At 37.9% G+C, this 14,793-nt stretch overlaps 1 protein-coding gene across 13 annotated transcripts in view; it reads right to left on the bottom strand.

The window, feature by feature from the left end:
• Positions 1 to 14,793, bottom strand: part of PCLO (piccolo presynaptic cytomatrix protein) — a 370,143-nt gene that overhangs the window by 138,464 nt on the left and 216,886 nt on the right. For 12 of the 13 annotated variants that reach the window (XR_007162848.2, XR_010826476.1, XR_010826477.1 and 9 more), the window contains exons 8-9: positions 13,289 to 13,437; positions 5,437 to 5,518 (exon numbers count right to left, since the gene is read on the bottom strand). Coding sequence is in view for 9 of the 13 variants with exons in the window: in XM_048062711.2 (XP_047918668.2) it covers positions 5,437 to 5,518; positions 13,289 to 13,437 (231 nt within the window). In the remaining 4 variants the exon portion in view is untranslated. Of the gene's footprint in view, positions 1 to 5,436; positions 5,519 to 7,660; positions 7,720 to 13,288; positions 13,438 to 14,793 lie in introns of all 13 variants that reach the window. The other variant, XR_007162849.2, reaches the window with a different exon arrangement.

Here is a 14,793-nt window from a genome sequence, read left to right as displayed (position 1 = left end):
AGTCTGAGGGCAAGAGGTGAGTTACATTTTTACTCTAGGTCTATGATGGTTATGTCACATGCAACATGGACTGTGACTATATTTCATACATTCTTTCATTGATTAATCATCACATATTCACTGCACTTCAGTATTGCTGTAAGAACTGAAGTTGCTGAACTTGCAGGTGAAAAACCCTAAATATATAGGGTTACATGTTTAGAGACTATAGCAGTGTGGACTTGGTACAGAAAAACACTTCTAACTCTCTACTTCTCAGTCTGAATAGCCCATTAGCTGGCATGGTTTAGAGGTGTGTTGCTGCATATAGGAATCCATAATCCTTATGGAGAGTATGAGGCACCTCTGACATGTGTAGCCTTACAGCTACCCTGTCATCCTTCTAGCAGTTTCGCTGATATTACTGCTGAGTGACACAGTCTCCCACACACAGTCCAGTTAGCTTTTTTGCTCTAGTACAAACTTCACAGCTTTTTTTGAATTACCTTTCTGCTTTCTTCTCTTGCCTCAGAATTGAATAGGATGTTCCACAACATGGACAGCCTGGCTGCCTACTGGTACATTTTGCTCCATGGAAACACAGAATATGGTACATTTGGAAAGGGGAGAACTACTTGTGTCTCAGTCCCACGCAAGGCAAAGCAGCAAGAATTACTTTGACTTAGATGCACTCCTTGACCATACACGCCTACTGAGATTTGTCTGCCTTGTTGAGGCTGTTGAATGTGGGTTTTCCTCCTTGCATTGACAATGCTTTGCTGTCTTCAATAGTCATACCCTCCCTTCCCTTCTTCATATGTTACTATGAAGTGTTAAAAAACAGAAGAGAAAACGCTGGCAGAATAAAACAGTGCTTATGCTGGTTATGCTGAGGGATCCAAAAGAAACAAGGGATTCTCAGTGAAAACAAACAGCGAGTTTCTGGAGCACTAAATACTGCTACATTATCATTCACTGATCACTGCCATCATTGCTTTGGCACCTCAGCAGAACCATGATGCCAATTCTTTTTTTTTTTTTTTTTTTTTAATGCAAATTATTCATCAATCTTTGTAGAGAAAATCCTTGGCAATTCCTTCCTATCTATCAGCACTGCCTGAGGAGGGGAGAGTGAATACCTTGAAAAGAAGAGCTGTGAGTTCTAGATGACGGCATATGCTGAAGAAACAAGAAACCTCCAGAGACAGGCCAGCTAGCAAGTATATATTTATTTTTCATTCAGAGCTACTATTCTCTTGCCATCACAATTTTGGCCTAGTCCCTCATTCTTAAACACCTCATTCACATGCTAAAATTTGCATTAAGTATTTCTGTGCAAAATTATGTAAGAGGCACCAAAGGCAATCTGTACCTCAAGTACCAGTTTTCATTAAGCAAGAAAACAAATAAGCAGAAAGCATATTCACAGAATATGCAGTGAAACAGACTGAATTTTATACAGAATCACAGAATGGCCGAGGTTGGAAGGGACCTCTGAAAATCATCTACTTCAACCCCCCTGCGGAGCAGGATCTCCTAGAGCACATTGCGCAGGATGGCATCCAGGCAGGTTTTGAATATCGCCAGAGAAGGAGACTGCACAACCTCTCTGGGCAACCTGTCCCAGTGCTCTGTCACCCTCACAGTAAAGAAGTGCCCCCTCATATTGAGCTGGAACTTCCTGTGCTTCAGTTTGTGCCCATTGCCTCTCATCCTGTCGCTGGGCACAACAGAAAAGAGACCAGCTTCATCCTCTTGACACCCTCCCCTCAGATATTTATATACATTGATGAGATCTCCCCTCAGTCTTCTCTTTTCCAGCCTAAACAGGCCTGGAAAAGAGCCTCTTTCATCCTGTTCTCATGCAACAGGTGCTCTAGTCCTCTAATCATCTTCATCATCCTCTGGACTCGCTCCAGCAGTTCTATGTCCCTCTTGCACTGGGGAGCCCAGAACTGGACACAATACTTCAGGTGTGGCCTCACCAGAGCTAAGTAAAGGGGGAGGATCACCTCCCTTGACCTGCTGGCAACACTCTTCCAAATGCATCCCAGGGTACACTTGGCCTTCTTGTCCACAAGGGCACATTGCTGACTCGTGGTCAGCCTGCAGTCCACCGGGACTCCCAGGTCTCTCTCTGCAGAGCTGCACTCCAGCAGGTCACCCCCCAGACTGTACTGGTGCTTGGGGTTATTCCTCCCTAGGTGCGGGACCCTGCGCTTGGCCTTGTTGAACTTCACAAGGTTCCTCTCAGACCAAGTCTCCAGCCTGTCATGGTCCCTCTGAACGGCAGCACAGCCCTCTGGGGTATCAGCCACTCCTCCCTGCTTTGTGTTGTCAGCACACAAATTGAGATACTATTGATATTCATAATGTGACAATTTCTGGATCCCTAAACAGGAAGTAACCTTCACTATGTTAAGTATGTGGTGAGATCTATGGGATTCAAATTATAATAGTAATATAAGTTTGAAATCTAAGTTTGCCCTATAGTTATCTCTGTGGTATAGCTGGGTACCCATGACATTTGCTTGTATGCCTACAGGTATACTGTTTGCATACTTAGGATGTGTTAATTTATTCTCCCAGTTGAGAATCTGGCAGTATTGGGAAGGCAGCTCACACTATCAAGGCACCTCAGCTATCAAATTGACCAAACTGCACATAGATCATTCAAATGATCAGTAGAAACTGTTCTTGCATGTGTAGAAAAGCTCACACAGGACAGTCTTTGATGCACAAAGACGGGATGTTTTGCACACACTGTAAGATAATCACAGACAGTGGATGACACACATGCTTCTGTGGTCACACAGGACCACATTCCAGTTACTTCAGCAACACAGCAGTTCAGGGAGTCTCATCCAATACAGCTGAAGAGCCTGCTGCAAGGATCTTTGACCAGAGACTCCCATTGCCACCTGGACAGTGCCTGGCTGAGCCCTGGGGAGATCTGGCTCCCCACATCAGCATTATCGAGGTGGTTTGTTTTAACATACACTCTTCCATTGCCTATGCAACAAGTATAAGGCAATCAGTTAAATATGATGATTCAACAAATCATTTGGTACTTTTGATAAGAAAGAGCGGGAAGGAGAAAGAGAGAAGAGGAGAAGAAGGAGGGGAACAGAGAAAGGGTGAGGAATAGAACAAGAGAGAGGGAAGAAACCAAGAAACAGAGAAAAAGAAAGAAACCAGCCAGCCAGCCAACCCTGGCATCTAGATCAATACCCAATAATCCTACTTGTGTCTTACTGCTGTAGTGGGGGTATAAGTGAATATATTGTTTAATGTACCAGTATTTTAATTAACTTATGTGTATCTAGACTTGGATTTCTAAGTGTGCCTCATTGTCTGGTTAATAAGGACATATTGCTATAAGTCTGCAGATACCAAGTAATAAAAATTGAATTTTTAAACAAACAAAAAAAACCCACCTGTGTGAGGCTCCTGGAGAGTTCATTTTGAAAGCCTGATGTTCAGCAGAAGTACTGCACATTTAAAGAACTTTGCTATCTACTTTAATTCTTGGGCACTGAGAGGAGAGGGAGGGATGTGCAAAGCCACAGATTTATAGTACCTCAAAGATATACAAGGAGCGAGAAATATAACAATTTTTTCTGGCTCAATTCCTCCCTATTGGTACCCCATTCCACCTTTGGCTCTTCTCCGTAAAATCCACATTTCAGCCTCCTCATGTTTGTAGGGAAATCTGTATATACACCAAATAGAAGTATGTCTCTGTGGGGCTCCAAGGATTTTTCTGGATTACAAACCAAAAGTATTACTGCAGCATGCACAGACATAGCCAACTTTGCTTACACCAAGGAGAAGTTATGTACAATACAGCACAGCTACAGCAGCAAGCAATCCCAGCATGGGCTATGAAATTTTGGCAGGACCCTAAGTGAATATTCAATTCAGTGTGATCTCACGCGGAGCAGTGAATTTATAAATGGGAAGTCAATATCTGCACCTTGCCTGTGCAGTCATCACTTACAAGGTATTTCCCCTGATGCACAGCACGTGTGCCATGACTGCCGGCAGCAGAGCTAGTCGAGAATTCGGAACAGGAATTCTACATTGCACAAGTGTAAGTAACTTGCTGTAGGAGAATCAAGCCTTCAGCAACATTAAACCATGGACTACATACAGTTGTGTTGTTGTTCCTCTTGTTCTTGGGTATGAGAGCAGCTTGGATAACAGCATTACTCATCACCCCACAGGACAAAAAATCTCCACAAGGATATCAAGGGACTCCTGCTGAATGCAAGGGCCCCAGGCAGGGAAGGCTGACAAAACCATGGACCTGGCTGCTTCTTTCAAACTGTACTGTGTGGGCGAAGGGGTCCTTATGTATTCCAAAATCATCAGTGGGTGTTACACCAACTAGCAAGAAAATACCTCATAATATATACAGAAAATTCACGTAACGCCCTAAATATGAGGTGGATGCTGGGGGCGGCAGTGATCAAGATTTTACTGCCAAAAACCTTGTGAAAACAATATTTAGCAATTCAAGTAAGTTCGTGCCACTTTCTACTTACTGCTCAAGGGAACACCAAAGCTGGCAGTCAGTAATTGCTTCTGCACAGAAACAGCGTTTGACACATACTATTACAATTTAAACTTGTGAAAAGAAAGTCTGATGGTTTCATGACAAACCCACTTAAAGCATGTGCCTCTGAAGGAAGACAAACAGCATATGAAAAAAACTCTGAGTTCCTTGTAAATATTAGATATAAGAAAGGGTGCGATTCCAAAAGCTCCAACAGACAAACCTTACCCTTGCTAGACCTTGCAATTGGCAGCCTTTTACAACTTGATAGGTAAAAAGATCATAAAGTATTCCTGCTCACAGTCAAGGGGTGAATAAACATAACCTCTGCCACTGTCTTCTCCTTTACAAGTGGAGTCAGACTTATGTGAACATTTATGTTAGAGTTATGGAAAGGAGAAATCTGAAATCCTGTAATAAATTTCTCTGTGTGAAGATATTACAGAAAAACGGGATCTTATTGTTCTGCTAATCCCTTCTGAAGAAGAGTCCCAGTAGCTCTATAGAAAGAATATATTTCTCAGTTCTGTACATGTTGAATACCTACACAAGCCTACCTGTTTTTCTAATTCCTCTGTTAATCTTTATGGAAACTTCTCACGCAGAGAATGTAGAGTTATATAAAAAGCAACAGCCAAACAGACTGCTGTTATGTATAACACAACAGATTTTACCTCTGCTTTTAATGTCTGTATAGCTTATATATCTGGAACAGATGTTGTGACCTTTTTTTCTGCACTGCTGCTTTCTGTGACAACCAAACAGCAAAATTTAAAATGACCACTGAATTTCCTGCTGCATAGGACACAGGAACTATTTTTAATGCTGCAAATTGTTTTTTCATGAATTATGCTAATGAAATTAATTATTATGTCTCATAGAGAGTTGTTGCTGTTTACCTGAAACTGTGTGATCCTTTGGGTCTCTCAGTAGTTTGAGCCTTGCATGAGGGAAAATGTACTGCAGGGGCTTCCCATTTATCTGAGGAACACAAATATGCATGTCATAAAAAGATAAATAACATATATAATATATAATAACAATAATTTTAGACAGTTGAAACAGAATCAAGCAAATAAACATTTCATCCAGGGAAATACCACAACTTCATGACTCAAACATCCCCTGACTTTCAAGATATGTTTGTCAGACTAAAAAATCCTTCTGCAGGGGAATGAAGATTTGCTTCCAGAAAAACAGATTCAGTTTGAATATGGCTTTAGTTATGTTTTTATTTCCTAATGACTGGAAGGTGATTGCTGTTATCTGTAGCTTTTCTTCACATTAATCCTTTGTCCAAGTGATGTACAAGAAGAGAATGAAAGTATATATGATTTCTGTAAATAGTACAAAATACTGTTCATATAGACCTGAACAAAATGGTGGTGAACATGTAAAAAGCCATGGGTTACTGCTCTAGTTTCAGCAAGAATACATACCCTAACTTAGAATCATAGAATCGTAAAGGTTGGAAAAGACCTCCAAGATCATCTGGTCCAACTGTCCCCCAGTGAATGTACTTCATAACCAGATCTTAAAAGCCTTTTGAAATACCTGACCTAAAACTTGAAAGGTTATTTTTACATGATCATGTGCAACATTCACTTGGGCTACTACTGCAAAATATCAAAGCTGAAAGCAACGTGTATCTACAACATGCATTCAAAAGCCAGGGGTCCAGCTGGGATGACTCCACCTGCCCTACGTTATGGGCATGGAAGAGGCCATGCAGCATGTACGACCTCATTTGTTAGAGATGATCGCCGCATGTCCACACCCAAAGACCTTTGCAGAAAGACTGTCGCAACACTCACACACCTCACACCCACCGCATGCTCTCTTTGCCTGCAGTCTTTGTCTTTCAGAAACAAAGCAGAAAACATCAGCTCTGCCACGTTCATGCCAAGCCCGAGCATTGTACCCTGACCAAGCAATGGGAGTGTGGCTGCCTGGGGCTCGTCACCGCTGAATGCCAATGGGATGGGACTGGGGGTGGAATTCAGGAGCTGATGGGCCAATGTTAATCAGCAGAAGTCTGAGTGTATTAGAAGCCTGCTGTCAGGAGTTTATTACTATTATTTATACTTAAGTAGCATTTAAAGGGATTAAGCTCCTTCTGAACTAAGCACTTTAAACTCAGTCTCTGCCCTGGAGAATTTATGATGTTAATGGATAGCACACGTAAGTGACAGGAGAGGAAACAGAGAAGTCAAGTGGCTGGCTTAGCTCAGTCCCACGGTGAGCAGGAGTTCATACATCATTTGTCATAATTCGGTTTCTTACCCAGTGGATGGCATTGCATCTAGAAGGCTGAAATCCTCCCACAGTACACTGACAGTAGCATTGGCCAAAATTTATCACAGACGAAAAAGAGATCATGGATTTGGTAGTGGACAGGTACTCCAGAAGAAATCAGAATTGAGATCAGGCAGACTTTATGACTTACCGTGGTATTTTGCCAGGATATAGGGTCTAATATTACCAGAAGTGTGTAAAGTGCCATGAGATGCCCATGCTTATAAGTGGATAGGGACATTGATATATTTTCTTAATGACGTTATTAAAATTCAGCAAGTGTAATTTAACAGTAAAATTAATGTGTTTGTCATGTGTAACTTACATATAATTGTAAACAATGTGAAAAAAATATTTTAATTAAATAAATAAGAATTAATACAAAGTAATAAAGTTCAAGAGAAACAGTATGAACATATTAGACCAGTTCTGTAGCTGGGATCCTTTTCGGTGAATGCAATTCAAATTAAACTGAGGAACACTGCAGCTCATAAACTTCAATTTACAAATTGTTTATGTATTTTAATCCTCTATCCTATCTTTCTTTAGCAAAATTAACATTTTGAATAAATAATAAACCAAGAATGTTCAACAGCATATTGTATATGATTTACTGACAAATATATCAGAAAATATAGACTGTCTCCTACTTTAGTCTATTACTTTCTCATTATTTTCACTTCCAGAATTTTATGATAAGTATAAATCTTAGTGATTCATAAAGTTATGAATAAAAGCATTAAAGTTTATTAGTATTCAGGGTAGTATATAATTTTTTATTGTTTGTGGGAATCAGTACTTAAATCGAAGATGACATTAGGCATTTACCTTCAGAATGATTTGTGTCTGAAAGTGGCAGGAGAATACACAGGAAAAAACAGGGGTTGCTGTAAACAGATTATGCAAGGAAGAAAAGTTATGTTGGTTTTGATGGTTTTACTTTAACCACTAATGACCGTATTTATCTGAAATCTAGTATATTCAAGACCCTTCAGAATACAAGTCATTTAGTCCTTCCAATTGTTCACACCTTTTTCTAACTTTATCTGAAGAAGACTTAATTCACAAGAATGTATGCCTGGGGGTCCTTCTTGCTGATTAGTCCCCCAGTTATCTCCATGAACACACAGAGGGACCCCACTGCAGACACACAATCACTTCAGCATACAGCTGAGCTATGGTGCAGAAGGGCAGGACCTTCTGTAAAGGTGCAGGAATGGAGGACGTGTAAATTCCCAAGCCTAGATTCTAGGTCACAGGGCTGAAGGTGACTCGACCCCTTGTTTATTCGGTACAGAAAACACAGATTTCTGCCATACGTCCTTGCTACAGAGATCCTTTCCTCAGCTCTCTGGGAGCGCTCAGTACATTTGAGCGCTGACTCTTGTTGTTCAGCACTGGCAATGCCCTCCTCTTCTGATCACAGGCACATTTCGACTCTCCAGTCTATCATCCCCCCTAATGTGCTGTCTGAGCTGACATGGGACTCAGGTCGCATTTTTCAGCACATTACTCAGCAGGCCCTTGGGGGTTGCAACCCAGTGAGTTAAATGAAAACTAGAGTATAAAGCATCTCCTCCAGGAATTTAAGCTCTGGTCACGTTTGATGTTATCAGTCAGCTTTAAGCCATTCCAAAAATGGAATGAATAGCAAATAAATGTGCTGAGCTTTTCTACCAGTGTTACAGAAAATTACACTTTAAATGTGGACTTTATTTTCCTTTTGTTGTCTTTATGCTTTTTGTCTGATAAAGAAATTCTATGGAAGTCTCACAGAAGCGAATTCTATGAGGTAATGAGAGCAATTAAGAACACTAAATTTCTGTAGTGCTTTATTTAAGTAGAAGAACTAAAATGCAATAAATGTATTTTAGTATTCTAGGCAAACTCCATCATAACTGCTACAAAGTATTAACTGGGCTTTTCAGCTGGTCAACACAGCCACTGTAGTCTCTGTTTTTAAACGGTGCTACACTTCTCCTTCCACCAAAATCTAAGACAACCCGATAAGGTGAACCTCAGCAGATATGTCTGACTGTAGTCCTTTAGGAAATACAGTATTCAAGGGAAATTCTACCTGAATTGTGTGTCCAGGAAGAGGATGGTGGATGACCAAGGTGAGGGGTTAAAGAGTATCAAACCTAATTTCTGGATACCATAGAAACTTGCATGAGCACACAAGTCCTGTGACAGCCAGCACCAGAAACTGCCACAGCTAAGGTAATCCTGCTCCTCTGAGCTGCTGCATTTCCTCTGTGTAGAGCAAGAACACCAAGTTCTCTAGAAATCCTAATGGTGGTAATTTCTCTCTACATATAGATCGCTGATGGAGATAACTTGCAAAAGAAGTATTTAGGATTATTTTAACAACACAATGCTCCTGACCATGAATGAAACGCAAAGTGAGTGGTGTTTGTTTCTTCACAGAGGTCAATACTGAACTTTTGATCTAGAAATCACTCTCCCATGCAGTGAGAATTATAGTGTTGGGTAACAGAAAAATGAGTAACAGCCTGCTAAATTCCATCTTGACTTGCAGTGAGGGGGCAACAATTCACTCATTATATTAGATATTCTAACAATTACACTAGATTTAGAAATTTCATATTTCTCATTGTGTTTCTAGCGAATATATATATATATATATATATACAAAAAGCCTTAAATAGAGAAAGCAGTTTTATAGAAATTTAATGGAACCTCTTTGAGAGTTGGAAAACTATCACAACCAAAGTTTGCAGGTAGCCTTATGGATCTCTTTCATAAACAGTACTTTATCATTTTAACCCTATTACTCACCTTACAACCCATTTTTTCATCATTTTAAAACTGAATATTTCATCATATTTAAATAGAATATTATTGAATCCCCCTAAAAATATATGTTTTAAATGTTACTTTAAGGAAATTGTACAGTCCCATGAACAGAGATAAGCATATACTTTTCAGAATGGCTTTAGAAATAGGGAATTGACATTTAAAAATACTGAATCTCTAGAGCCCTAGCTTTCTTTATTTTTATTTTTGTGTGTGTGTGATTAGAAAACTGTTGCCAAACGGAACTGATGACAATATACTTATGATGAGTTTGTGATTTTATCAATCAGTTAGAGCTTAAAAGACCATCTACGATCACTGGAAGTTCTGTATTTATTCCACCGATTAAGAAGTTTACATCACCTGTTGATGTACTCTCACTGTTCATCTCCTTGGCACGATCTCTTACTCCCCTGGCACCTCTTCCTACTGTTCTTTCACAGTCTCTTTGAAATAGTCGAATTATTTCAGGGTAAAATAATAATTTTTCACAGAAAATCGTCATTAAAAGAGACAATCTCTGGAGATTAAAAGAAGCATCTGATCAACTGGCAGTCACCAAGTAAACTGCTGAGGTTAACATGGGTCAATAAGAAATCTGCAATAGATTACGTATTGATTAGGTCTAAGCTCTGCTTACCCTCCTCAGTTCAGAATTACTATAGAGCTATCAAGATACTAAACTACTCTGCAATTTAATGTGATTTAGGAACACTATGTGGAACCACAGAAGTTGCTATAGAAACAAATATTTTAATATTACTAATACGGTATATATGAACTTAATCCCTAAATTATAAGAAATCCATGGAAACCATGAAGTTCAGGGTTGTCACTCTGTGCATTCTTGTATAAAAAGCATAGGGTTGTGCTTTATTTATTACCTTTAATTACACAAGCTCTGTGGGACATAATTGAGCAATTCTCATTTCATCTAGTAAGGAAACTGATGTTTCACATGTGTGAAACAGAATCTTCTGGAGTACAAATATGATAGTGGTCAATAAAACATATTTATAAAAAGAAAATATGACAAATTTACAGTGGATAAGTATATTTGGAAACTCTGACTGATGTGACAAGAAGATTAGTGCTACTCATGCAAATACTTCCTTCTACAGTTGGTTTGTGCTCAATTTGGGATTTAAAAGAGTTGCAATGGCTTAATTAGTGTTACTATTAGTCCTAATTCAGGAAAGCTTTTGCAGCAAGGAAAGCTCCGACTGAAGTTGGACATGTTCACATGGACAGGATGAAGAATGATTTGTCATTTTGGGCTCCAGTGTACATTGTGCCTGGACACTACAACTCTGTGGATACAGTAGACAGAAAGCTTGGGATAATATTCAGTTTTTGGTGGTGGTGGTGATGTTTTTTGTTGTTGTTGTTGTTTGTTGTTGTTGTTGGTTTGTTGTTTTTTTTAGTCACAAAAGAGACAGGACTAAAAAAGCCTTTGCAGAGTGTTTACTTTTTCTCAATGAACTCACTGCCTTGAAAAATGTTTATTTTTCATGACAGCTTTAAATCATAAGATGAATGCTAAAAAATAAATTCATTAATAGTGATTTACTTGCTTCTATTGCTAAGTGTTCTATTTTCAGAATTCATTGTGAAGCTAATGATTGAAACATTTTAAAATGTCTCTGACACTTTATCTTGTCTTAAAGTAATTTCATAGCTAGATGTGTCTGAAAATCAGTTTTCTTTGTTATTGTATCAAATGCTCACAGGAGATTTTCAATGTGCAAGATTTCTGACCAACATTTTGACAATGTACGTGATGCTGAGTTCATGAGAGCTGGCATTTCTCACTTCTGCAGACACACTGAAATTATCTTGTATCAGTGGGTGAATGACCATAGCTAACCTGGACTGAAATAGATAAAGAGGGAATTGTTGAAAAACCTTTTCTTCCACATCACTTTTCTTTTGCAGCAGCTTTATATTTTTGTTCACAGAAATTACACTAGTAAAGGCACCCCACAGAACTATTCAAAACGTGCACAATCAAATTTCCAATTACCAAAACCTTAAAAAATGCCCTTGGCAAGATTTTAAATGCAGTATCTCTATTTTCACATAAACATGGGGATACTGCAGTAGCTTCAGGAAGAATATTTATATGTATATTCCTTCTTGAAATAATCCAAGAACACAAGAACTCTCAGCTGCCTTAACTTTCCTGCCCAAAAATTATGATCAAAGTCTTTCAAACAATCCTATTGTAGTGCTATTTAAATGACAAAACAAAACAAAACAAACAAACAAAAAAGCCACAAAGATCAGACCTTTGTGATTAGTAAAACCTTGGAACTTTTCCCAAGGGTAAAAGCACTGGATTTCTAAAAGTTAAATACATCTTACTGACCACCTCCATATCAGGATAACAGTAACCACGTTCTTGGACAAACCTGATTTTCAAAGCAAATTTTAAACTTTATGCCATGATGCTGAAGTGATCAAATACAATTTTGTATGTTCAGAATGATAACATAATCAGCATATTTCTCAAGAGGATGAAAGTGCTCTGGCATTTATTTTTTTCTTTCATCCTTTATCCTGAAATAAAGCTGGTTTGTGGTGAGATCTATTTTAATAGATTCCTGTAAGACTGTATCTTGTAAAGCCCTCTTTCTCAACAAGAAATGGCTAGGCTCGGTATAACCTATCCTGTATAAATCTATGAATATGCTAAATTAGAGATAGGCAAAGGAGAGAAAAAAATTAAATAACACCTTGTATTGTAACATATTTGAATGCTTAATTCATAAAACCTATGTTCTATTGTCAAATGTCAGTGAAAATGTTCATTATCCAAAAAAGTTTCTAAGGCTGCATGAGAGTAGGATAGTCCTGCTTGGATGTTATTTGAGGAATTAACATAGCACATTAAGCTATTAAGTAGCATCAAGGGGCCATGCAAGACATCTTCCTTGCATTGCACCTTATGGAAAAAGAGTATCATTACAGTCAATCAGTAAAAATGATAGCTTAAATAACCAAGTGAATAACTTAAAGATAACACATGAGATACGTAAACTTCATTTATACAAAGAGGATATGTGATGGTATACTAAGATGAACTAGATTTCAAATCAGCACGTTTGGAAAAAACATATGGTATTTTTCTTTCTCACCATGATAAATGAGACATTTTAATTATTAGATTGATGAAGTCTTGTTTATATATTCAGTACTTGATTACAGGCTCTTGGAATTACACTGACCAGCTACTAGTGTGAGCCAATGTCAACAGGATTAAAAATAAAATAAAATAAAATAAATCTTTTCCTCAGACTACTGTAAAAGGCTTGAAATTGGATCAGATAAAGCTGGTAAGCTAAAATCGAAACAACTGTGGTTTTTCTTAATAGGAAAACCTAATATATATATGGTTTTGGTTAGTAGATTAACTCCTTCCAGATATGTTTCAGAAATTAAAAAACAACCTGAAAAATTAATACTGAAATGCAGAACAATTCTCTTCTAATGCCATCATCCAGTATTGATGGCAAATACAGGTTCAACAGCACTTCAGCTGAATGCTGCTGGAATTTAATTAATCCCATACTCTCTACACTATTGGACAGCATGATAGTTATTTTTTCAAACAATTATAAAACTAAAGGAATGGCTTACTTGGCAGCTAATTTGATCTTGGTGTTGACTTGGTGGTCGAGAGTGGGACAACTTCTCTGGCAGCCTTCTGTCCAGGCCATGTCCATTCTCCAAACGAGATTCCCTGGGCTTGTCAAACCAATCTGTTTCTTCACGACGCAGATGATAGGCTTTGAAAACCAAGGACAGGTCAAATGCTCTGATCCAGTGCTGGGCAAAGGGCAATAATGTGCATTGTGCATAGCAAACATGCATAGTGGTTATCAATTAATTGGCCATGCAGCTAAAGCAAAGTTACAGGTGAGATTTGAGACACTGAACTAAGGCATAATTTAGCTGTAAGTGATAAAACAGAGTGAGAAGATTCTGTTTAGGTTATATCTATGGATATTAAATATCGGAAGAAACACACTGCTGAGTGTTATAGCCATTTCCGTCTTTCCAGCAGCTCAGAAATACACTGCAGACTTCACACAATTCTAAAATGTTTGATTAAAAAAATAGTGAAAATAGTTACTCTGCAGTAGGCTAAAAATAAAACAATAACAATAATAATAATAAACACTCAAGTCCCGACTTCCACCAATTCCCAAACTTTGGAACTAAATATTATTCAAAATATTTTGGAGATCATATAAAACTACTTACATGAAAACTGAGCCTGCTTTATGAAGAAGATATGAACTAAAAGCTATCTATATTTTTCGTAATTCTAAGCAGAAATATTGCAGGTGTTCTCACTTTGAATTCCATCCCCCAGTTTTGCAGTATGGACTTTCTGCTCGGAAAGTTATCGAGAATGTTCTTCATGAAATAACTTGCTAAGACTAATGTTCTTATATTTGCAACAGTAAACTGGTATAAAATCTGTTGTATTAGATACTCACTGGGGATTAAATAACACTGTTTTATTTAAATCAGTTTTGCAAATACATAGATTAATGCCTACTGACTATCGGGACAACTGAAGTAGCTTTCACACTAGTAGATTTCGCTAGAATCAGCTTCTATGCACTTAATAACATTTCTACTACGTAACATACAGATTTTCATCTATATTGCCCATCAATGTAAACCAAAGATTTGCAGCTAGTTATAAATTTTTTATTAGATTATGTTTTAATAAGAAAGATAAACTGGAAGATTAGAAGAAAGATGGTATTTGTTTCAGCAAAAATATCAGAAATTGCAAACTTAAAATAAGGTCAGCTGTTGCTATAGTAACAAGAATGAGTGCAATTGTTCCACGACATGACAGAGAACTTAAAATGCAAAATGGTAGTGTGCATAGTCTTATCTATTTTTTTTGTTAAACGTAATTAAATTGGTTTAATAAATTATTGGAAAAAATGTTTAATGGAAAAACAAAGTTGTGTTTTTTCTTGACTATTTCTTTAAATTAATTCCAAAACAGGAAAAGTATATATGCATGATTTTAGAAAGTAATAATATTCTGTATGTCCTCTATGTGGTAAAAACAACCATCTGATATTATAGCAGGTCTTTGGACAGATCTTAATCTTGGT

The sequence above is a fragment of the Anser cygnoides genome, chromosome 1, assembly GCF_040182565.1.
Source record: "Anser cygnoides isolate HZ-2024a breed goose chromosome 1, Taihu_goose_T2T_genome, whole genome shotgun sequence".
Lineage (NCBI taxonomy): Eukaryota > Metazoa > Chordata > Aves > Anseriformes > Anatidae > Anser > Anser cygnoides.
Note: the sequence above shows the minus strand (reverse complement) of the source record. Positions and strands in the feature narration are given on the sequence as shown.